Raw genomic sequence first — 24,646 nt, forward strand, 5'->3', positions numbered from 1 at the left:
TCACCCTTCCCATCGGGCCAATTCTTAGTTCGCAAAAATCCCTGTTGGTGCGGCCTCCGACTCTCTTCGAGAGATCTTCCAGCGGCGACGAGAGATCCTTCTCATCAGCTCTCCTAATGGATATTTTAGGGGAAAAAAAAATGGAGAGAGAAAATACCTTCCTCTTTCAGAAGTTAATGATAAAGATGAGTTTTCAGGGACTAAATATTTCAAAGCCCATTAGTCTTTCTCTGACAAGGGGCAGGAAACAACCGCTCGCATAGCCAAGCGGGCACCAAACACCTAATTTTAGAAAGAAGGAGAAGTAACATAAGCCGACATTTAAGGACCTGTGCTTATGGTTAATGCCACGTAGGATAACCTGTGTCTTAACTCACAGAAATCATCAAGGGATATATATTTATATCTTTTAGCACCTTGTATACATTGTCTTTGTCCCAGGGGCTAAAGTTTTGCTATAAAGTGTTGGTGGGTTCTCTGATCTCCAAACTGTGAGCGCGTCCAATTGGTGGAAGGAAAGCATGGCTCTGATCACTCCATTCCGCTCCAGCTAAAGTCTGTGGCTGCCCCGAAACCCCTTTTTGAGAAGCCAATGGGTTTCTGCTAATGACCAGGTCCAGTTTATTGCCGGATTCTGCTATAAGAGGTACGACAAGGCAGCAGTCAAAGTCTCTGGTACGGATATGGTTAACCTGAAAAAGCAAAAGAAAACAAAAACCCAAAACTTTTTTTTTGGTTACTCAGATACAAAAGGTCATGGAAAATATAGAGACTTTAGGTTAAAAATCAGAAATCGCTTTCAAATGGATTAGTGCACTTTATTAGTATCACTTGCTTCACCAGCTGCCTTTTCTGCATGGCCACCAAAGAGGGTAAGAATAGGAAAAGGCTGGAATTTTTTTCCCATTAAAATCCAGAAAGGGAGTAGGAATGAGGATGGGATGCAAATTTAGAACAGGGGTGAGCGTGCACATCCTGTGTAAAGGGATGGGAAGTGAAAAAAGGCTGGGGGGAGCATGGGCAGGCGTGGAGAGGTGGGAGAGCCTCACCCTATGACCTGAAAAATAAGAAAATTCCATCTCCTACTAAGCCACTGTGGTGACTCCTAGAGTAGATTTTTCTGTTTCTTCGCAAGGTGCCTGGGCGGGTCAGCATCAAAACTCACCAACCGCGAATCTAGTGGATTCCCGCCTCCGCTCCACACTAGACTACCACGCGAGCCCTCGGGATAATCCATCCTGTTAGACCGTAAGCCCTCAGAAGGTAGGTTTGTGTCTACTAACTCAGCAGGGGGCTCTGGACACAGTAGAGATGCACCCCGATACCACAGCTTGACCGGGAAGAGCACCCAAACCTTGGTAAGGAGCAGCAAACCAACATGGCCTACAGGAAAGAGCACGGGCTTGGTTCTAATCCCGCCTGTGCCACCTGTCTGCTGTGGGGGCCTGGGGCAAGTCACTTTGCTTCTCTGGGCCTCAGTTCCCTCATCTGCAGAATGGGGATTCAATACCTGTTCTTCCTTCTACTTACTGGGAGCCCCATGTGGGACTTGATTATCTTGACTCTCCCCCAGGCTTTAGTAGCATGGCAGAGTGGATAGAGCACGGGCCTAGGAGGTGGAAGATCATGGGTCCTAGACCCAGCTCCACCATTTGTCTGTGCCTCGGTTACCTCATCTTTTAAATGGGGTTTAAGACTGTGAGCCCCAGGTGGGACAGGGACTGTGCCCTACCTGATTACCTCGAATCTACCCCACTAATTAGAACAGTGCTTGGCACATAATAAACACTTACCAAAAAACAGCACAATCAGTATTGCTGGATACAGAGAGAAAGCTTTGGTGGGAGAAGCTGGGGTGGGTGGGGGGGGGTCCCTCCAGGTTCCTTTCTGGTTCCTCTTTTCAATCATCGGCTATAACTACTCCTGTGGTTCCCAAATTACCTTGCTGGCCCCCATCTCCCTCCCAACAACTCAAGTGCAACTTGTTCTCAACCGGATTCCTCATCTAACCTTCCACATTCTCTCCTCCTGCTAATTTTCCCCTCATAGTCAATAAATGCCACCATCCTCCCCTCCCCTCAACCTCGCTATTATCATCCGCTCTTCCGTCTCAATCCCCACATCGTTTCCCGTCAGTTCTTACTTCACAACATTTCTGAAATTCACACCTATTCCGGTTCGGCCTGGCCACTCTATCAATCTCCTTCCGGGTCGATAGTCTAAAACTGCATCGCGCATACGTTTCCCCCATGCCTCAAAACGCACCACCAAGCAGAAATTCCTGGCCCTTGGCTTTCAGACTCTCTCTGCCCATCTCCCACTCTCTCTCTCCTCCAACCTCCCTGCTGTGCCTTTTTCGCATCTCTCCCGTTGCCAACTTCTCACTCCCACCCTCTGTTCCTATCTCGACAGACCACACGGCTCCCTTGAAACCACATCTTGGGGGGCTTCCCCCCAAAATTTCTAATTTTGCCTGTTTTTTACCCTCCTCCTGTCTCTAGGTAACTCGTCACCTTCCAAAGCACGTTCATCCATAACTTAACCTAACGGTAACTCACGTACATATCTCCTTCCTCCTAGCTCCGTCAGTCAGTACAGTACCATTAATTGAGCACTACACTAAGGGCTCGGGAAAATACAGTCAGAAAGTTTAGTAGACATAACGCCTGCACTCACAGACATTAAAATCTAGCTGGGGGAGACGCACTATAATTCATTATAGGAAGCAGAGAACAACGGAATTTAAAGATCTGTGGCTGAGTCCTATCTGCAGGGAGGGATAGGGCGAAGACACGAATGGAAGGGCTGCAATGGGTGGTTTAGGAGAAGTGATTTTTATAAGGACTTACAGAGACAGGGAGACAAGTGACCTGATTGAAGGGAGACACATGCAAGGATGGGAAGCAGTGCTAACTAGCAGATAGACCTGGGCCTGGGAGGCAGAAGGACCTGGGTTCTAATCACTGCTCCACCCCCTGTCCTTGGAGTGATCCCGGGCAAGTCGCATCACTGTTTTGGGCTGCAGATACCTCATCTGTAAAATGGGGATGAAGACTGTGAGCCCCACGGGGGACAGGGACTGTGTCCAACCTGATCTATCTGGTGCTTACTACAGTGTCTGGCACACAGGAAGCCCTTAGATGCCATTACAAGCAAACAGACATGAGAGTGAAGCACACACAGGGTGTAGATCCGCCCTTGCAGGCAGCAAAGTGTAGGCTGGGGTGTGGTGGGAGAGGAAGAGGGGGAGAGAGTTGATTGCCTTAAAGCTGATGGTCGGGATTTGGTGTTTGAGACAGAGAGAAATGGGCAACCACTGGAGGTTTTAAGGAGTGGGGAGATGGTTCGGGAAAACCCATCTCGGCGGCACAGTGGAGTAACAGCCTGGAGAAGGGAGAGGCGGGGGGCCGGGAGGGCTGCCAGGAGGCTCACAAAATAGTCCAGCGGGGCTGGAGAGAAAAGGGAAGGGAGGAGGGAAATGAGGCATTAGCTGGATGGTGCGGGGGGGGGGGGGGGGGGGGAGGTCGAGAAGATTTTTTTTTAGGAGGAAAGCAGAGTGGGAGGAGCCAGTGGATGAGAATAGTTGAAGGTGGAGCTTAGAGAGAAGAGATGGAGTGCAGATGGAACTTATATGTCCGCCTTTTCCCATTCGTCTGAAAACTGCTCTGAAGCCCACCCCCACAGTATGTCCATATCCTTCCACTCTCTGTAGAGCTCTTAGTCCCCAGATCAACCTAAGCGGAAAGCCAAGACTGTCTGCCACGCATCCACGGAGAGACCTGGCCGGGGAGGCCGAAAAACGGGGCTCTGACCTGTAAGAGCCTGTCGTAGGGTCTCAGGCCGCCGAGGTCTCCGGGCCCGGCGGGGCGCAGGGTCTTCACGTACACCCCTTTCTCCAGGAGCCCGTCGGCCACGCTGAATCCAAAGTCCTCCAGGTCCGAGTCCTTGTACAAAGTGATCTGGAGGAAGGGGCGCACCAACCAACAGAAAAGATGGATCGAATCAATGGCATTTATTGAGCGCTTAGAGATGCAGCGCGGCGTAGCGGATAGAGCATGGGCCTGGGAGTCAGAAAGTCATGGGTTCTAATCCTGGCTCTGCCACTTGTCTGCTGTGTAACCTTGGGCAAGTTACTTCACTTCTCTGTGCCTCCGTTACCTCGTCCGTAAAATGGGGATTGAGACTGTGAGCCCCACGTGGGACAAGAGACTGTGTCCAACCCATTTGCTTGAATCCACCCCAGTGCTTAATACAGTGCCTGGCCCATAGGAAGTGCTTAACAAATACCATTATTATTACTATTACTGTAGGCAGAGCGGTCTAAGCACTTGGGAGAGTATGGTGTAACAACATTTATGTACATATCTGTAATTCTATTCACTTATATTGACATCTGTCACCTCCTCTAGACTATAAACTCATTGTGGGAAGGGAATGGGTCTGTTATATTGTACTCCCCCAAGCGCTTAGTACAATGCTACACACCCAGTAAGCGCTCACTAAATACGTCCAACTGACAATAGAACAGACACATTCTCTCCGGAAGCTGCTTCCACCCCTTCCCAAATGAATGAATAGAACGGTTTCCGATTTGCTTCTAACAAGAGTCAGTCGATTGTATTTATTGAGTGCTTACTCTAGGCAGAGCACTAAATGCTTTGGAGAATACAATATAACAATAAAAGACACATTCTCTGTGAGGTGAGGTGGCCAGCCTTGCAAACAGACTTTTGTTTGTCTTAGCCCGTCCCTGGGTAAGGGCCAGGCTAGGACTGGGGGAGAGGAGGGGTACACAGCTCCCAACTACTTATTCATTCATTCAATCGTATTTATTAAGTGCTCACTGTGTGCAGAGCACTGTACCAAGAGTTTGGGAGAGTGCAACACAACAATAAACAGACACAGTCCCTGCCCACGTCGAGCTTACAAGCCAAGAGGGGTGAGCTTACAGTCAGTGGAAAGAGCATTGGCTTTGGAGTCCATAAGCTTGGGTTCTAATCCCAGCTCTGACACTTGCCTGCTGCTTGCCCTTGGGCAAATCATTTCACTTCTCTGGACCTCAGTTTCCCCACCTGTAATATGGGGATTAAATATCTGCTCTCCTTCAGACTGTTTGCCCCACCTGGGAAAAGGGACTGTTTCCTACCTTCCCCAGTGTTGGCACAGAGTACGTGCTTGACAAATACCACCATTATTATCATTATGACTATTCTAATGAGGGGGAAATTTTGGCCTAGCGGATAGCGCTCAGGCCTGGGAGTCAGAAGGACATGGGTTCTAACCCCAGCTCCACGACTTGCCTGGTGAGTGGCCTTGGGCAAGACACTTCACTGCTCTGTGCCTCAGTTCCCTCATCTGTAAAATGGGGATTCAGACTGAGAGCCCCACGTGGGACAGGGACTGTGACCAACCTGATTAGCTTGGATCTACCCCAGTGCTTAGCACAGTCCCTGACAGATGGCAAGTGCTTCACAAATACTATTAAAGAAAGAAAGGGAAAGGTCTGGAGTACAGCTTTCCCTCTTAGGTGGCTTGAGAAGTCTGCAGCTTTCTACCAGCCTCCCTTGGGGCTTGGGTCGGGAGACGGGGAGGGAGTGTGGGCATAAACTAACTCTCTTCCCCTCTTCAAAGCCCTACTGAGAGCCCACCTCCTCCAAGAGGCCTTCCCAGACTGAGCTTCCCCTTTTCCCTCTGCTCCCTCTCTGCCTCCCCTTCACCTCCCCTCAGCTAAGCCCCCTTTTCTCCCCTTTCCCTCTGCTCCTCCCCCTCTCCTTTCCCCTCCCCTCAGCACTGTGCTCGTCCGCTCATTTGTATATATTTTTATTACCCTATTTATTTTGTTAATGAGATGTCCATCCCCTTGATTCTATTTATTGCTATTGTTTTTGTCCGTCCGTCTCCCCCGATTAGACTGTAAGCCCGTCAATGGGCAGGGACTGCCTCTATCTGTTGCCGAATTGTACATTCCAAGCGCTTAGTACAGTGCTCTGCACATAGTAAGCGCTCAATAAATACTATTGAATGAATGAACTATACTAGAGGCAGGTCCAGGGCAGTGATGGACATGCTGGCTTACGTCTTAACTCTACCGCCTGGAGAAAACCAGGGCCGCCAACCTCAGAACCATAAGAATATCAACATGGCCTAGTGGATAGAGCAAGGCCCTGGGCTCTAGTCCTCGTTCCACCACTTTTCTGCTGTGTGACCTTGGGCAATTCATTTCACTGGGCCTCAGTTCCCCCACCTGTAAAATGGGGGTTAAGACGGGGAACCCAACGTGGGACAGGAACTGTGTCTAACCCAAATTGCCTGTATCCACCCTCCCGGCGGTTAATACCATGGCACATGGTAAGCGCGTGGCTCATTGGCAAGAGCATGGACTTTGGAGTCAGAGGTCATGGGTTCGAATCCCAGCTCGGCCACTTGTCAGCTGTGTGACTGTGGGCAAGTCACTTCACTTCTCAGTGCCTCAGTGACCTCATCTGTAAAATGGGGATTAAGACTGTGAGCCCCACATGGGACAACCTGATTCCCCTATGTCTACCCCAGCGCTTAGAACAGTGCTCTGCACATAGTAATAATAATAATAATAATAATGTTGGTATTTGTTAAGCGCTTACTATGTGCCGAGCACTGTAGTAAGCGCTTAACAAATACCAACATTATTATTATTATTAATTACTATTATTAGTATTATTAGAGTCCAGCCCGTCATAAAGCTCCCCGGGACAGAAGCCACGACATGGTCATTCAACCTACCGTTCTGCTTTCCCCCCACCAGGTGGAGTTTGCAGCCCCATTTTTTTTTTTTTTAAAGCAAATCTAAAATAGTATGTTCTTATTTCTTCATTCAATCAATCGATGGCATTTATTGAGCACTAACTACGCGCAGAGCACTCTACTAAGCTCTTGGGAGGGCACAATCCAACAGAATTAGCCAACACGCTAATCAAAACTAAAACAATAACCGTGGCATCAAAGAGGGGAAGTGAACCTCATCGCAGTTTCTTCTGGGGACCAGGTGTCGTTTTCTCCAAGCTGGTGAGGTACTTTTCCATTCCTCCCGCCGTCTCCCGGACATAAGCTCATCCTCCAGACTGTAAACTCGCTGTGGGTGGAGCATCTGTCTACCAACTCCGATCTACTGTACTCTCCCAAGCGCTTAGTACAGTGTCCTGCACACAGTAAGCGCTCAATAAATACCACTGACTGATTACACCAGCCTTTATCTGACTGTCATCTATGATGAGGGGCACGAAGAGCCACAGAATGGTGGAAGGCTCTGGAGCTGCTCCCATCAAAAGCAGTGCCTGTCAGGGGAAGAGTAGCTTGGCAGAGGGGGCCCCATGGAGCCACAGTTCCCAAGATTGCCTTTTCCATTTCTTTTTTCAGTTGGTATTTGTGTGTGCCAGGCACTGGACTAAGCGCTGAGGCAGGTACAAGCTTATGAGGTTCTCCGTCTACCCCTCTAGACTGAGCTCGCTGTGGGCCGGGACAATCATTGAGAGTACAGTCGGTTCATTGTTGCACTGTACTCTCCCAAGCGCTTAGTACTGTGCTTTGCACACAGTAAGCGCTCAATAAATACGACTGAATGAATGCAAGGTTGGACATAATCTCTGGGGCTCACTGTCTTCATTCCCATTTTACGGGTGAGGGAACTGAGGCGTGGAGAAGGGAAGTGACTTTTTTTCTTAGTATTTAAGTGCTTACTGTGTGCCAGGCACTGTACTTCGGTAGACACAAGCTAATCAGGTTGGACACAGATCGTGTGGCTCAAGGGGCTCACCATCCTAATCTCCATTTTACAGATGAGGGAACTGAGGCCCAGAGAGGAAAAGGGACTCGCCTAAGGTCACACAGCAGACAGGTGGTAGAGCCGGGATTAGACCCCACGTCCTCCGGACCCTTAAGCCCGGGCTCTAGCCACTAGCAGCGAATATGTCCGTTCTATTCTACTGCTCACTCCCAAGTGCTTAGTACAGTGCCTGTGCTCAATAAATATGATTGACTGACTGACTAGGCCCCATCTGAGCCTCTGGCCTCGGTCACCGGCGGACGGGGATTTTCCTTTAGGCCCTCAAAGGAAGATTTTTGCAGCAGCTCAGCTTGGGGGACTCTTCAGTCCACCCAGAGACGCTGTGTGGGTGGAAAGACTAAATCCTCAATTTGGCCGCCCTGGGCAAGACCCAGCCACCTTCCCCTCTCTCTCTCCTTCCCAACCCCTGTCAGGGCTGATCACGGGGACCCTTCCTCCCCAGCACGGGGTGGGTTGCCGCCCTCGGGCTTAACTGCTTCTGCCGCCCGGGTTAGGGAGACCCCTCCACCACCCCCCAGCCCAAATCGCTCTTCTCCCTCTAACACAAACCTTCCAGACCTGAACGAACCCCACCCGCTCCTCTGCGAATGCCCCCAAGAAAACACAAACTCTCTGCCTCGTTTCCGGACCCGCCTCTGCCCTCCGCAAGGTTGAAAAGGAGCTCGTTTGACTTCCTCTCGCAAGAGGAGCTGCGCTGTTTCTCCCAAAGCTCTGCGAAGAAGCGGCAGGGACAGGAGTGCTTTGTTGCTTCCGTTTCCCTGACAGCATCTCAAGGGCCAGGGCTCTGTAGGCTCCTTTTAGGGGTCCTCTAGACCGTAAACTCATTGTGGGCTGAGACTGTGTCTAATAATAATAATGATAATAATGTTGGTATCTGTTAAGTGCTTACTACGTGCAGAGCACTGTTGTAAGCGCTGGGGGAGATACAAGGTAATCAAGTTGTCCCAAGTGAGGCTCACAGTTAATCCCCATTTTACAGATGAGGCAACTGAGGCACAGAGAAGTGACTTGCCCACGGTCACACAGGTGACAAGTGGCAGAGCCGGGATTCGAACCCATGACCTCTGACTCCCAAGCCCGGGTTCTTTCCACTGAGCAATGCTGCTGCATTTTCCAGAGTCGGAAAAGAAGATCAAATCCTAGACCGCTGACAAATACAAGTTGGCTGTAGGAAGGGAATGTGTCTGTTCAATGTTGTATTGTACCCTCACAAGCGCTTTGTATAGTACTATGCACACGGTAAGCACTCACTAAATACGACTGAATACATTTTCCCCACAGGTATATCCACATCGCTTCCCGACCCGCGGCCAACGCGTCCCCGGCAGTTCTCCCCCCGGACGGAGCCCGGGGAGACGGGACGGAGGTTTAGGCCCGAAGCGTCATTAGCGAGAAAGTATCGCCTCTTTCTCTGGACCGCGTCTCCCTCCGGCCGGCGGCGGGGCTTCTGACCTTGTGCAGTTCCACGGGGGTGGGGGCCGCCATCTCCTGCTGCTTCATCTTCCTCAGGGCCACGGACTTCCTGCCCACGTCCGAAGGCAGGGTGTTGCTCCGCGCGGGCTGGGCGTAGTGAGGCCGCGCGCTGCCCGGCTCCTGGAAGCTGGCCTGGCGCTCCAGCGGGCCGCGCACCGGCAGCGCCTCGGGGTCCAGGCTCACCGTGCTCCCGGACATCATGGTCGCCTGCAGTGTCGACAGAGGGAAGCCTGGGACTCGGGAAATGGCTGCTCGCGCACCGAGGCACCACTCTCCCCGGGCCCACACCCAATCAATCCGTCTGTCCGTCCGTCCAACCGGCTGCCAAACCAGCCACCCTTCGATCCATAAATCGATCCACCCATCCAATCATCAGTTCATTTACCCACCCACCAATTCATCCATCCACTCACCGATCCATCCATCAACCAGCCGGCCAGCCACTCATCCATCCACCCAACTGTAAACCCACCCACCAATGCATCCATCCATACGTTCATCCACCAATCCAGCCAGCCACACATCCACCCGCCCACCTACCCCTCCTCCCACTCATCCATCCATTGCTTCAGGGCGCAGCGGAAGGCCGGAGAATGGATAAGCCAACGGGCCGTGCTACCCAAACGGGGCGACGTTGGCGAGGGGCACAGTCCAACCCCCGCTACCTCCCGGAGATAAAGCCCGAGAGCCGTGAGGTTGCTAGAGTTCCAGTGAGCTCTCTCTGGCAGTTCGGACATTAAAGCTAGATTCGACGGTGCGACGTTTCTTTCTGGGAACTACCGTCGATGACTGATGAAGAATAGAGGGGCTACTGTCACGTCTGGTGGCCACCAAGCGGAGGGGACGTTTGCTATGTCCTAATGCCAAAGGAAGGGACCGGGGAGGAGAAAGCCATCCAGGGGTCCAGTACGCTCTGCTCCCTGGGGGACAGGCCACCTGGACAAAACCGCTAGTTCAAAAGCGGGGCTGCGTCCATCCGGAACCACCCAGGTGACAATTCAGCTCCGGTGTCTTAGAGTTGTTAATAATAATAATAATAATAATAATATTTGAGGTATTTGTTAAGCCCTTACTATGTGCCAGGCACCACACAGCTCTGGCAGGGAACAGGGGGAATACAAGCAAATCAGTTTGGTCAGAGTTCCTGTCCCACATGGGGCTCCCACACTTACTCCCCATTTTACAGATGAGGGAATCGAGGCCCAGAGAAGTGAAGTGCCCAAGGTTACAGAGCAGATGAGTGGCGGAGCCGGGATTAGAACCCGAGACCTCCTGACTCCCAGGCCCTCTCCACTAGAGTCTGTGGACGTGGGTCTCTTTGAGTTCCCCTCAGCAGTCGATTTCAAAACTGAAACGAGGGAAGGGCTAATGGAAAGAAGGGTGGCCATTCTATGTTTCGCAAAAATTTCACTTGACCAGAGAGGGCAATGCCAATTTAGGTCTCCCACGGGCCAGGATCTGTTAACCGCCTCCACGACCTTGAACTGAGCCCTGAGAAATGGAAACCAAAGTCAGAAGCCTTGTGGTACCATGCCGGGCGGAGCTATGGAGTCTACAGAACGGACACATTTCCTTTACGCTCCTCTTTGCGAGTAACGTTCTTGAGAATCCCGGTTACCCTCCGGGCATGCAGGGGAGAAGCGAAATGATCCGAGGGCGGGGAATTACTTAGAATGGCCGAGGTTTTCCCCAGCTGTGCTATTCGCATTCCTTACGGTCACTAAAGGACTCCATCCAACGCCCAAATGAAAATGAGATTCTGCCAGTTCAGCGGCTCGGGACATTCAAGAGAACATAAAAGGAAACGTTCTAGCACCCTCCGGGGCCACGCTGGGAAAACGACGGAATCGTCTCGATCGTTTTGCTTCGAGAAGCCGGCCTCCCCCACCCGCACCGACCTCCAATCGACGGTGCCTCCGAGCCTGATTTGCCACGAGCGAGCGGTCAGAGGTGACGGGGAACATCTGACCGTTTACCAAAAATAAAAGATGGCTCAGCTGGGAACGCCAGCTGACGGGAGTTCCTCTTATGTTCCCCTTAACAGTCGACGGGATTTCCGCACCAGGTCCGCCCCGCATCATGCCGGGGGAAACGTCAGGAAGCAACCGCATCGGGGCGCGGGGGAGGGCGGGAAGAAGCGCCGAGGCTGCTGGGGAACCCTCCTCCCGCCCGGACCCAAACGCCGCGTGTGCAGCAGTCAGCGTTAGCCGTGTCCGACGGCGGAAGCCGCAAGTCACAAGCCTCGGGGTGGAGATGGGTGGCGGGGGAGGGAGGGGGACTCGATCGTTCCAACGGTGTTCGATACAACCGAAAGGCTCTCTGGAGGGTGGGACGGGGGCGGGGAGAGGCAGCTTCACAAGCAAAAATATAAACAGAAAGGGTAGGTACCAAGAGAGTCATGTTTCGCAAATACAGACGCCTGTCGGCTTTCTCCTGTGGAAAGGGGTTAAAGCTTTTCAATGAACTGGTGCGACAGAGGCAAACTGAAGAGCAACTGAAGAGAAGGGGAGGGCAGAGGGTTAATGGACTACCTCCAGTTCCCGCAGTATTCCCGACTGGCCGCAGGTCTCCAGGTCCTCCAGCGCTTGAGACCAGAAGTTCTCCTCCTGCTCCCCCTCGGCGCCGTCCGGGGGTCCCGCCGAGCTGTGGGGACAAAGGGCGGAGGGGTCAGGCCGCCCGCCCCGGTGTCAACCGCCCGCCCGCTTCCTGCCGAAGGAGCCGCAGCAGCTCCAGGGATTGACTCGGTGGGCGGATGCTGGCCCCGGCCCCGGAACGATAACCAACGATGAACAGTTTGGCTCGGGAGCTGAGCCATCGCTTGCAACCCCGAGGTGCTATCGGTTCTCAGCCCAGCCCTGACACTGAACCGTCTGGAGGCAAGTCGGGTGACCAGGGGTTGGGGATATTACCAATTAGTAATATATAATTATTATTATGGCATCTCTGAAGAGCTTCCTACATGCCGAGAACCGTTCTAAGCGCTGGCGTAGATACAAGGTAATCCCACGTGGGGCTCACAGTTTTTGTCCCCATTTTACAGATGAGTTGAGGCACAGAGAAGTTAAGCGGCTTGCCCAAGGTCACACAGCAGACAAGTGGCGGAGCCGGGATTAGAACCCATGTCCTCTGACTCCCAAGCCCGTGCTCTTTCCACTGAGCCACATTGCTTCCCCATTTGTTTTTACTATTGCTGTATTTGTTAAGGGTTGGGACTACTACTACTAATAATAATGGTAATTGTTAAGCATTTACTATGTGCCAGGGACTGTACCAAGTGCTAGGGTGGATACAAACAAATGGGGTTGGACACAGTCCCAAGTTGGGGCTATCAGTCTCAATCCCCATTCGACAGATGAGGTAACTGAGGCACCGCGAAGTGAAGTGACTTGCCCAAGGCCACACAGCAGACAAGTGGCTGGAGCCGGGACTGGAACCCGTGACGTCCTGACTCTCAGGTCCGTGCTCCATCCACTACCCCATGCTGCTTCTCCTTCGGGTTCTTTCGGCTTTAACAAAGGAAGCTTCGGGAGGGTGACTGGATAAGCAGGTGGCAAGACCCGGGCACCTTTCAGACCCCGGGAGATTTTAGACAACTCGAGTGTTCGCCCGCACGGGGGCTTCCTGGATTCGGTTCTTCCATTCAAACGCTGGGTTCAGGTGTCCTCTCTTATTTCCAGAATCCCTAAGTGGTGGTCAGATCAGGCAACGGGAAAGCACCTGGAGAGGGAGGAGCCAAGGGAACCTGGTTCTCAGTTCCCAGCCTGTGCTTCGCCAGGCCGCCTTAGCTCATGCCAAAGAAGCATGATGCTCTGAGCGCTAGCACTGAGAAGCAGCGTGGCTTAAGGGATAGGGTGTGAGGCTGGGGTCAGAAGCACCTGGGTTCTAATCCCAGTTCTGCCACATGTCTGCCGGGTGACCTTAGGCAAGTCACTTCACTTCTCTGTGTCCCAGTTACCTCATTTGTAAAACTGGGATTGAGACTCTGAGCCCCATGTGGGACAGGGACTGTGTCCAACCTGATTTGCTGGTAGCCACTCTAGTGCTTAGTACAGTGCCTGGCACATAGTAGGTGCTTAACTTATGTCCCAATTATAATTAATAATAACTACCATTTTACAGATAAGGTAACTGAGGCACAGAGCAGTGAGGTGACTTTAACAATGTTTAGAAAATGCCCACTCTTTTAAACTTGGACACATTCAAGAATGAAAACACACTCTTTGGGCCCTAGGTTTGTACGATTATGAGCCCCCAAGGAACAGAGACCACCTCTAATTCCCACCTGAGTATTGCTTGCTGTGGGCAGGGAATGCGTCTGTTAGATAATTAGACTGTACTCTCCCAGGCGCTCGACAAAGGTCACACAGCGGGCAAGTGGTGGAGCCGGGATTAGAACCCAGGTCCTTCTGACTCCCAGGCCTGGGTTCTAACCATTCGGCCGTGACTGGTCTCCACGTGAAGCCATCTTATACATAAAGGTCTGCCTTTCCTAGCTGAAGCCCCCGCTGATGGGGTAGGACCACCCAGGCAATGCTCTCACCCGCTGGCGGAAGGTCTTCCCCACTGGTGGTCGTTCAGGCCCCGGTCCTGGTACGTCTGGCTCCTCGGCTTGGGCACCGGCGACGCCCCGTCCCTCAGCTTCGGGCTCCTCCATTCGTGGGCGTTGAAGCCGTATCCCGAAGCTTGGAAGCCGCAGCCTAAAAAAGTCATCCATCAGCCCGTCAATCCAACGACCGCTTTTATGGAGCACTTACTCTGGGCAGAACAGTCATTCCTTCAATCCCATTTATTGAGAGCTTACTGTGTGCAGAGCACTGTACTAAGTGCTTGGGAAAGTACAATAAACAGACACAATCCCTGCCCACAATGAGCCTAGAGCACTGGACTAAACACTTGGGAGAGGGCAAGACCACAACAGAATGGAAACACTCCCTGCCCGCCACGAGCTTACGGTCTAGGGGTGTGAGTTAGAGCCTGCCTATGTGCGGGGAGGAATCCCGCCCTCCACAACACGCCCGTTTGTGTGGTCGCAGACAAGTCTTTCAACTTCTCGGGGCCTCGGTTTCCTCATCTGTCCAGTGGGGGTGAAATACCTATTCTTCCTCCTTGTAACACTGGCAGCCCCAAATGGGGACAGGGACGGATTCCGATCTGATTATCCAGTATCTACTCCAGTGCAAAGCTCATTGTAAGCGCCTAATAAGTAACCCGAATATTATTACTGGAAGGCTTTAATAGTCAATGCTGAGAAGCACTGTGGCCTAGTGGATAGAGGATGGGCCTCAGTCAGAAAACCCTGGGTTCTAATCCTGGCTCCACCACTTGTCCGTCGTGTGTGACCTTGAGCAAGTCACTTCACTTCTCTGGGCCTCAGTTACCTCATCTGTACACTAGAGATTAAGACTGTGGGTCCCACATGGAACGTGGACAACGTCCAACCTGATTAGCTTGCATCTATCCCAGAGCTTAGTACAGTGTCTGGCACATAGTAAGCACTTAAATATCATTTAAAAAAAGAATCAAAAAGCAATAGGTCTGATGACGTGTTAGCTGGATGGGGTGGAAGCAGACCTATTTTTCACCTACGATATCTCCAAAGATACTATGGAAAGTGGCAGTTCGCCAGTCTTGGGGTTTGGGTTTTATTTTTTGTTTCGTTTTGGGATTTAAGTGCTTACTCTGTGTCAAACGCTGTTCTAATTGCTGGGATAGATACAAGCTAATCAGGCCAGATACAGGCCTGTCTCACATGGAGCTCGCGGTCAAGTAGAATAACAATAATAATAATAATAATAACCATGATGCTATTTGTTAAGTGCCAGGTACTGTACTAAGCACTGGGGTGGATACAAGGAAATCGAGTTGGCCACAGTCCCTGTCCCATGTGGGGCTCACAGTTTCAATCCCAATTTTACAGATGAGGCCCGGAGAAGTGAAATGAAGTGACTTGCCCAGGGTCACATAGGAGACAAGTGGCAGAGCTGGGATGCGAACCCATGACCTTCTGACTCCCAGGCCCATGCTCTAACCACTGTGCCATGCTGCTAATTCTCCGGTACTTTCCCATTGGCCCATTTTCCTCCCAGAGCCCGGGATGAGGATTGGAGGAAGATGAGCACAGTGTCCTGCACACGGTCAGCGCTCAACAAATTCGAATGAATGAATGAGTTAGTCACAACAGGACACCAAGCAGTGGGACCAGGGTCCCGGGGGTACCTGGGCTGCCGTAGCTGGCTTCAATGCCAGAGCCGTCCCACGATTCAACAGCACTGTCCACGCTGGGTACGGTGGTGGTGGAGTAAAGGTCGGGCAGCTTGCCTGCTTTCAGAGAGGCTGAGGTGCCATCCTCGGTGTCGCTGAGTTCGCTCAAATGACCGGGAAGGGGGAGTTTCTTGGGGCTCGAGGCTGAATGGGCTAGAACGACAAGAAATGATGAGGACTTACTTAGCCAAGTCAGTTCTCCCTCAGCAATCTCCCTTTGCTGAGGATCAACTCTATTAGACTCTCCCAAGCGCTCAGTAAGTGCTAAGTGCTCAGTAAATGTCATTGTTGAGCTCCTCCAATGGGCTTTCACTGTCTAAACCCTCATTTCCCCTCCCTTTTGTGTTACCTAGTGCACTTGGGACCTCGAGACCGTAAGCTCCTCTTTGTCTATGGTGTTTGTTCAGAAAGAAAATGATATCCGTTAAGTGTTTACTATGTGCCGAGCTCTGTTCTAAACCCTGGGACAGATACAAGGTTATAAGGTCATCCCACGTGGGGCTGGCAGTCTTAATCCCCATTTTACAGATGAGGTAACTGAGGCACACAGAAGTGAAGCAACTTGCCCAAAGTCACACAACTGACAAGTGGAGGAGCCGGGTTTAGAACCCACGACCTCTGACTCTTTCCACTAAGCCTCACTGTTAAGCAGTCACTATGCGCCAGGCACCGTCCTAAACGCTGGGATAGATACAAGCTAATCAGGTGGGACACAATCCACGTCCCACAGGGCGTTCACGGTCTTCATCCGATTTTACATCCTCAGTGCATAAAACAACGTTTGACACATAGTCAGCGCTTAATAGGGACCCTGAAAGACAACAACAACAAACCAAAAAAAAACCCACCAGTGATCGATCTAAAAGTAGCCGCCTAGCCAAGGAGCTTCTCACCATCAGTCTGCTTTTTGATCTTCAAGGTGACCGTCTCTCCCGCCATCTGTAACAAATGGATGGCTTCGCTCAGAGGCTTCCCTTTCAGGCTGCTGCTGTTGATGGCTAGGATGCGATCTCCGACGTGGATCGCTCCGGTCCTGAAACGACAAACGGTAACGATGGGAACGCTCCGGCCTCCACCCGGCTCACCTCTCGTCGATTCCCCGACGGGCCGTCTTAGTACTGGGGGTAGTAACTGTACGTAACGGTGCTCGATAGTAGTACTAACAGCATTGATTAGGTGCTTACTTGTACTAGGTGCTGGCAAAAAAAAAAAAATACACGGTAAAGAGTTTAGCCACGGACCCTTTAGGCTTCAAGCTCCTCGTGAGCAGGGAATGAGTCCCTCCTCAAATCTGACAATGACTCTCCCCCCACTTCAAACCTATTTAATGAAGGGTTATATCCTCCCAGTGGCCTTCCCCGACTAAGCCCTCCTTTCCTCTTCTCCCATTCCCTTTTGCGTCACCTGACTTTATTCATCCCCTCCTCCCAGCCCCACAGTACTTACGCGCATATACGTAATTTATTTATTGATATTAACATCTGTCTCCCCCCAGACTGTAAGCTCACTGTGGGCAGGGAATGTGTCCGTTGATTGTCATTTTGTACTCTCCCAAGCAGTTAGTACAGTGGTAGTTCAGTTGAGTAAGCCCCTCAATAAGTACGATTGAATGAATGAAATAATCTTAATATAAAACAACAGAGAAGACAATATCAAGCGTGAGGTTCAATAACCCCGGCGGTGAAGGCTCCGAGTCCCAGAGAGGCCACCTTGCCCATGCCTTTAGCCAGCTGCTCCGAGACCACTCAGGATCTGGGCTCCTTTAGATTCAATTTAGTCGGCAGCCCCAGCTCTCAGATATTTTCTTTGTAAGACCCCCACAAAGCAGCTTTGTTATTTAAAAAAAATATATCAAAAATTAATAAACGGTAGCACCACTTTTTGACTGTCGGGGTTTTGTTTTGAGCCAAAATCAATCTCTGACTATAAAAGAAAGGTTGGGGGGGGGACAAAGGTCTTCCACACACTCCCCAAGCCAAGCGTTTCCTTCGGAAGAGCTTGGGAAAGGTCCCGGGTGGGGGAGAAAACAAACAGACCCGTCAGTGCAGCGGGAAAGCTTGTGGAAGGGGCCGCGGGTGGTTCGTTCATTCAATCAATCGTATTTATCGAGTGATCTGTGCAGAGCTCTATATTAAGCGCTTGGGAGAGTGAGCACGACAATAAACAGAACCACCGAGCTTAAAGTCTGGGAGGGGGTGGTTGGCTGGGGGCCTACCTTTCCGCTAGTCCTCCCTTAGTGAGACTCGAGATGATGACGGGGTCGAAAGGCTCTTCGGTCCCTGAGATGGTGATGCCCAAGGGGCCTCCGTAACGCTTCAGCTCCACCGTGTAAATGATAGCTCCGGAACTCTCCTGTTCATCTGCAACAAATACAAAGAGGATGCGCCTGTTAGATTCTTCCACGAGACTCTCCCACTAAGCGCTCCGCACCCCGTAAGGGCCTTCTAGACTGTGAGCCCGTTGGCGGGTAGAGATTGTCTCCATTTGTTGCCGAATTGTACTTTCCAAGCGCTTAGTACAGGACTCTGTACAGCACTCAGTAAATGATTGAATGAATGAATAAGAATAACTGTGGTATCTGTTAAACATCCTGTGCCAAGCACTGTTCTAAGCCCTAGGGTGGATACAAGCAAATCGGGTCGGATAAAGTCCCTGTTCCAAATGGGAATCACGGTCTTAATCCTCATTTTACAGATGAGGTAACTGAGGCACAGAGAAGTTAAATACGATCGAAATGAATGAACCTGACAGACAATGACTATCCCCCCACTTCAAAGCCTTATTGAAGGCACATCTCCTCCAAGAGACCTTCCCTGATTAAGCCCTACTTTCCTTGTCTCTCACCCCCTTCCGTATCCCCCTGGATTGCTCCCTTTATTCATCCCCCCACCATAGCCCCACAACACTTATGTACACATCTGTAATTTATTGATTTCTGTTAATGTCCAACTCCCCCTCTAGACTGTAAGCTCGTTGTGGGCAGGGAATGTGTCTGTTTATTGTTATACTGTATTCTCCCGAGCACTTAGTACTATGCTCTGCACATGGTAAGTGCTCAATAAATATGATTGAATGAATAATAACAGTAATAATGGTATTTGTCAAGCGCTTACGATGTGGCAGACACCAAAGAGGCAATGGGAAGAAATCCATCTGGCCAGACAGGAGCTGAGAAATTAGCTCATTGCGGGCAGGGAATGTGCCTGTTTACTGTGGTATTGTAATAATAATAATAAAGATGGTATTTGTTAAGCACTTACTATGTGCAGAGCACTGTTCTAAGCGCTGGGGGAGGTCCAGGTAATCAAGCTGTCCCATGTGAGGCTCACAGTTAATCCCCATTTTACAGATGCGGTCACTGAGGCCCAGAGAAGTGAAGTGACTTGCCCACAGTCACACAGCTGACAAGTGGCAGAGCTGGGATTCGAACCCATGGCCTCTGACTCCCAAGCCCAGGCTCTTTCCACTGAGCCTCACTGCTTGTACCCTCCCAAGCGCTAGTACAGTGCTCTGTCCACAGTAAGCTTTCAATAAATGTGATTGTATGAGGGACCCTTCCAGAGATGACATCTCAGACGCACCCATCCTTCAGGTGCGGTGAGAGGCTTTGGCTGATCGGCCTTAGATTTTCTATCACAGATGCACATGTCGCTCTGATCCAGCCTTACTGGGCAGGACTTTTTGCCCAGATCCCACATACGTAACCGAGGGAAGGAGGCTGACGTTGCCTGGGACCGGGAGGTTCAGAATGGATTTCTCTAGTGCTTAGAACATTGCCTGACTCAGAGAAGCATTACCCAGATTCTATAACAATAATCATCATCATAATTTAGGAGGGTAGCGGGGCTCTGAAACACATCCATGTTGTCAAGTAGGCGGATCTGGCAAGGAATGGAGGGGGAGGGAGGAAAGTTAGGAGCACATCACCCATGATGACATTTCCTTGAACCGAGTAGTCAATTTATTAACGAATAATTTAATTTGAGCGGTTGAATGTCTCCGCTCCCTCCCTAATTAAAAAGCCGGGCTTCGGTAGATGACATCTCGCTGTTCAACTGCCGCGGGACTGTTCGTTTGATGGCACCACTCAAAGATGAAGAAGCAGCAGCGTGGAAGAGAAGCAGCGTGGCTCAGTGGAAAGAGCACGGGCTTTGGAGTCAGAGGTCATGAGTTCAAATCCCAGCTCTGCCACTTGCCAGCTGTGTGACTGTGGGCAAGTCACTTAACTTCTCTGTGCCTCAGTTACCTCATCTGTAAAATGGGAATTAAGACTGTGAGCCCCACGTGGGACATCCTGATTCCCCTGTGTCTACCCCAGCGCTTACAACAGTGCTCGGCACATAGTAAGCGCTTAACAAATACCAACATTATTATTATCACTATCACTCGAGTGCTTGCTATGTGCAGAACACTGTTCGAAGCACTCGAGAGAGTACAATACGACAGAGTGGTCAGGCACGTTCCCTGCCCAGAGTGAATTTACGGTCTAGAGCGGGAGACAGATATTAATGTAAGATCGCCTCTAGGCTGTAACCTTGATATGGGCAGGGAACAATCTGCTGATTCTGTTGTACTGTCCTCTCCTCTACACTATAAACTCATTGTGGACAGGGAACGTGTCTATTTATGGTTATATTGTACTCTCCCAAGTGCTCAGTACAGTGCTTTGCACACAGTAAGCACTCAATCAATATGACCCAATGAATGAATCCCAAGTTCAGTTCTGTGCACATAGGAAGCACTTCATAGGGAGTGGGAAAAGAGGAAATGAGGGCTTAGTCAGGGAACACCTTTTGAAGGAGATGTGTCGTCAATAAGGCTTTGAAGGTGGAGAGGGTAATCGTCTGTCGGATATGAAGAGAGAGGGCATTCCAAGCCAGAGGCAGGACACGGGCGAGACGTCGGCAAGATATCTCCTCCAGAAAGCCTTCCCTGATTAACCTCTCATCTCCCCACCCTATTATCCTTCTCTTCTTTGTCACCTACGCACTGCGGTCCGAAGCCGCTCAGGAGTTTAGGGGCAGCTCTGGAGGATTTTGAGGAACAGGGAAACGCAGACCGAATGTTTTATGTAGAAAAACGATCCGAGGAGCAGAGGGAAGTACGGATTGGAGAGGGGAGAGGCTGGAGGTAGGGAGGTCAATGAGGAGGTTATAAGGTAGTTGAGGCGGGATATGGACCAGGTTGGAGGACAGTTTGGATAGAGAGAGAAGGGTGAGTTCTAGAGAGGTCGTGAGGTTAGAACTGGCAGGATTTGGTGACTGACCAAATATGTGGATATAAGGAGAGAGTTGAGGCGAGGATGATGCCACCGATACAAGGATGGTGGTGTTGTCTACAGAGTGGGGATTGAGGGGAGCGGGGACTGTGTCCGATCTGCATATATTGTATCTACAGTGTAGACTATAAGCTTGGGAGCCGGGATCGCGACTGCCAACTCCATCGCACCGTACTCTCCCAAGTGCTGAGTCCAGTGCTCCGCACCCAGTGAGTATTAAAGAGATACCACTGATCAATTGAGCATGATAATTGTGGTATTTGTTAAAAACTTGTTATAGGCGAAGTGCTGTCCTCATCTCTAATCTTTAACTTCTCTGGCTCCTCGACTGCATGCCGGGAGGTGACGTTTAGAATTTAATAGCAGGTACATTTGCAGAGCACTTCGAACCTCTGGTTCAAGGCCTAATTACCATCGCCATTCACGGCTGGAAGGGAGAGAGAAGGGCGATGGAAAAAGCAACCTTTTGAGAAAGACAAAAGTAGCATCGACTCCAAAAGATGGGGTAGGCGAAGCAGATGGGAAGGACATGCTGAGGAGGCTTTATGTCCCGACAGAAGGAGCCTGACTATTAGCAAGAGACATGAAAGGAGACCACAGACTCCTTGTTTGCTCTGCTCGGCTCTAGTTAAGAAAGTTAACGACGGAAGAGAACAGATGTAAAATTGCCCCATAACTTACTGGCCGTGTTGTTTTCAGGCCCACCGACTGCTGCCTATTTAACCGAATGAAAAACTTTGGGCTCAATTCCCAAGCGGAATTTGCTCTTGCCGCCAAATGGGGGACTGGGTAGGGGAAGCAAAAGAGTATAATAATAATAATAATAATAATAATAATAATTATGGTATTTGGTAAGTGCTTCCTGTGTGCCAGACGCTGTACTAAGCGCTGGGGAGGATACAAGGCAATCGGGTTGGACACAGTCCCTGAGACCCATGTTTGTTGGGTGGGGCTAGCGCGTGGAAGGCAATCTGCTACAAGTCAAAACTCCCCAGGGCTGGGCAGCAGCAGCAGCATGGTAGAGTCGAGGGCGGAGACTCAAGTTTACTGCGCGGAAGGAGACGATGGTAAAGCGCTTCCACATTTTTACCAAGAAAACTCCCTGGATCCACTACCAGAGCGATTGCAGATGGAGAGCGTGGCGTTGTGGGAGAGATGCGTCCGTGGAGTCGCTATGGGTAGGAAACGACTCGACGGCACAAGACAAGAAAACACAGTGGTGGCACAATTCGGGTCACCTACCAGAGTTATCTTCGTCCTTGCGGACTTTGAGCTTCACGAGGTCCTCACACTGCTGGAGGATCTGAACCGCGTCCTCCATGGAGCAGTTGTCCAGGCGCACGTTGTCGATGGCGAGGAGTTTATCGCCCAGTTCCAGGGTCCCGGTCCTGGCGACCAAAGGGGCAGTCACACACGGCCGTTAACTCCACACAAATTAATTAGAATAAAAATTCTGGTTTTTGGTAAGTGCTGAATACGTGGCAGGCACTGGGCTAAAGTACTGGGGCACTCTACTAAGGCTAAAGCATCCTTAACGGCTGCCACAGGACGGTTCCATTATTTTCAACTCCTCTCTCTGGGATTTTTTTGGAAAAAATCTGCTACAAGTCAAAACTCCCCTGTGCTGGGCGGCGGCAGCGGCATGGGAGAGAATCGAGGGCCGAGATTCAGGGTGACTGTGCGGAGGAAGGCAATGGTAAACCACTTCTGGATTTTTACCAAGAAATCTCTACGGAGACACTACCAGGACCATTACAGATGGAGGTGGGGCGTTCTGGGAGAGATGTGTCCATGGTGCCGCTGTGGGTCGGAAATGACTTAACAGCATAGGACAGACATGTGTCAAGTGCTGGAATAAATACAATAGAAGCACACTGAACCCAGTCCCTGTCTCCTGTAGGGGGTCCCACTCTAAGTGGGAGGGATAAGAGGTATCGAATCCCCATTTTACCGGGAAGGAAACTGAGGCAAAGAGAAGAAAAGCGACTAGGCTAAGGTCACAGCAGGCAAGTGGCAGAGACAAGATTAAAACTTGAGTCTTTTTTTATGCTATCTGTTAAGCGCTCACTACGTGTTAAGCACTATTGTGAATGCTGGGGCAGATACAAGGTAATCAGGTTGACACAGTCCCTGTCTCACAGGGGGCTCTCGGTCTAAATCCCCATTTTACAGATGAGGGAACTGAGGCACTGAAGTAAAATTACTTGGGGAAGGTCACAGAGCAGACGATTGGCAGAACCTGGATTGGAACCCAGGTCGTTCTGAATCCCAGGCCTCTGCTCTATCCACTAGCCCACGCTGTTTCTTGAGGCTTCTTCCTTACCTCAATTTCCTCAGCTGCAAAGTGGGGATGCAATATCTGTTCTCCCTCCTACTTAGACTGTGAGCCCCACGTGGACCTGATTATCTTTGTCTACCCCGGTATGGTGCTTGACACATAGTATGCTTAACAAATTCCACAATTAATATTATTCCTTCACAGTAGAGAGTCTGGAGTGGGCGATCCAGAACCCCAGGAGGTTCTGGGCTAGCCAAGATTCTTGGTGTTCTTCGATGGCCTCAGTATCAACCAAGAAGCAGCCATAGAACTTGTGTCCATACCTGTAATTTGTTCTCATGTCTGTCTCCCTCTCTAGACTGTAATTTCTTTGTGGGCAGGGAATGTGTCTACCAACTCGGTTGAACTGTGCTTGTCTAAGCATTTACTACAGTCCTCTGCACACAGAATAACCCAGCGCTTAGAACAGTGCTTGACACACACAGTTATATACCATCATACCTATACACTGTTCTGTACCATCATCATCAAATACCATCATCATTAGCTCGTCCAACGAACGGCCGAAGAATCGAAAGGGGACGATCCCAAACAGCTGAACCCATCCTTACCATTCCACCAGTGGGAGCTTATTTCATTTCTCACCTGTGAGCAACGCTACCTTTCTTGATATCAGATATAACAAGAGGATCTCCTGGTTTCCGACTGGATGGTGCTGGAACAGAAAACAAAAAATAAGATGATAGTGTTCATACTCAGAGCTGTCTGGAGTTCCCATCATTGTACATCAACTTTATTCCAAGGCAAGTTTCCACTGGGAGAGAATTTAGCAAACAAGGATATTAGAGAACCTAAACTGATGCCAAATTAATGGACCGAGTGTGCACGATATGAGAGAACATTACAGCAACGTCACTGAACGTGATGGGCTAGAGCGCAGTTTTAAGGAGATTAATGGTCTGAGAGATTGCAAAAACACATAAATCCACATTTCAGGCACGAGGTGGGGACATGAATGTTTCAATTCTTCAGGCGGCATTGACTGCTTTGAAACTGTCCCTTGGTAATTTGGGGTCCACTAGTTCTTCATGCTTCTTATCTTTATGATCAAAAGCACAAGAAATTATTTTTCCAATGACAACCTTTTTGGCCCTAAGGTTAAGAGCATGGGCTTGGGAGTCAGAAGACACGGGATCTAATTCCGGCTCTGCCACTTGTCTGCTGTGTGACCTTGGGCAAGCCACTTCACTTCTCTGGGCCTTAGTCATCTCATCTGTAAAATGGGGATTAAGAATGTGAGTCCCGCGTGGGACAACCTGATTATCTTGAATGTACTCCCGCGCTTAGAATAGTGCTTGGCACATAGTAAGCGCTTAACAAATACCATCATTATTATTATTGCTTTCAGTTAATTAGAATCTTTGCATTTGATGAAAACTAAAAACAAATCAATCATCAAAGGCATGTACTGAGTGTGCACCACACTGTACTGAGCGCCTGGGAGAGTCACACACAATGGAGTTGGAAAACTCGTTCT

General features: G+C 50.4%; 1 protein-coding gene across 9 annotated transcripts in view; it reads right to left on the minus strand.

Moving 5' to 3' along the window:
• Positions 1–19: 19 nt before the first annotated feature.
• The window catches only part of GRIP1 (glutamate receptor interacting protein 1), a 295,062-nt gene continuing 270,435 nt past the window's right edge, over positions 20–24,646 (minus strand). For 5 of the 9 annotated variants that reach the window (XM_029078767.2, XM_039914128.1, XM_029078770.2 and 2 more), the window contains 11 exons: positions 23,755–23,824; positions 22,074–22,219; positions 17,769–17,913; positions 16,447–16,586; positions 15,509–15,706; positions 13,833–13,989; positions 11,824–11,935; positions 11,681–11,725; positions 9,272–9,499; positions 3,813–3,959; positions 20–692 (listed from right to left, as the gene is read on the minus strand). In XM_029078767.2, the coding sequence (XP_028934600.1) occupies positions 456–692; positions 3,813–3,959; positions 9,272–9,499; positions 11,681–11,725; positions 11,824–11,935; positions 13,833–13,989; positions 15,509–15,706; positions 16,447–16,586; positions 17,769–17,913; positions 22,074–22,219; positions 23,755–23,824 (1,625 nt within the window). In that variant the 3' untranslated portion in view covers positions 20–455. The remainder of the gene's footprint in view (positions 693–3,812; positions 3,960–9,271; positions 9,500–11,680; positions 11,726–11,823; positions 11,936–13,832; positions 13,990–15,508; positions 15,707–16,446; positions 16,587–17,768; positions 17,914–22,073; positions 22,220–23,754; positions 23,825–24,646) is intronic. The other 4 variants (XM_039914131.1, XM_039914130.1, XM_039914129.1 and 1 more) reach the window with 2 other exon arrangements.

The sequence above is a fragment of the Ornithorhynchus anatinus genome, chromosome 14, assembly GCF_004115215.2.
Source record: "Ornithorhynchus anatinus isolate Pmale09 chromosome 14, mOrnAna1.pri.v4, whole genome shotgun sequence".
NCBI classification, from domain to species: Eukaryota; Metazoa; Chordata; class Mammalia; order Monotremata; family Ornithorhynchidae; genus Ornithorhynchus; species Ornithorhynchus anatinus.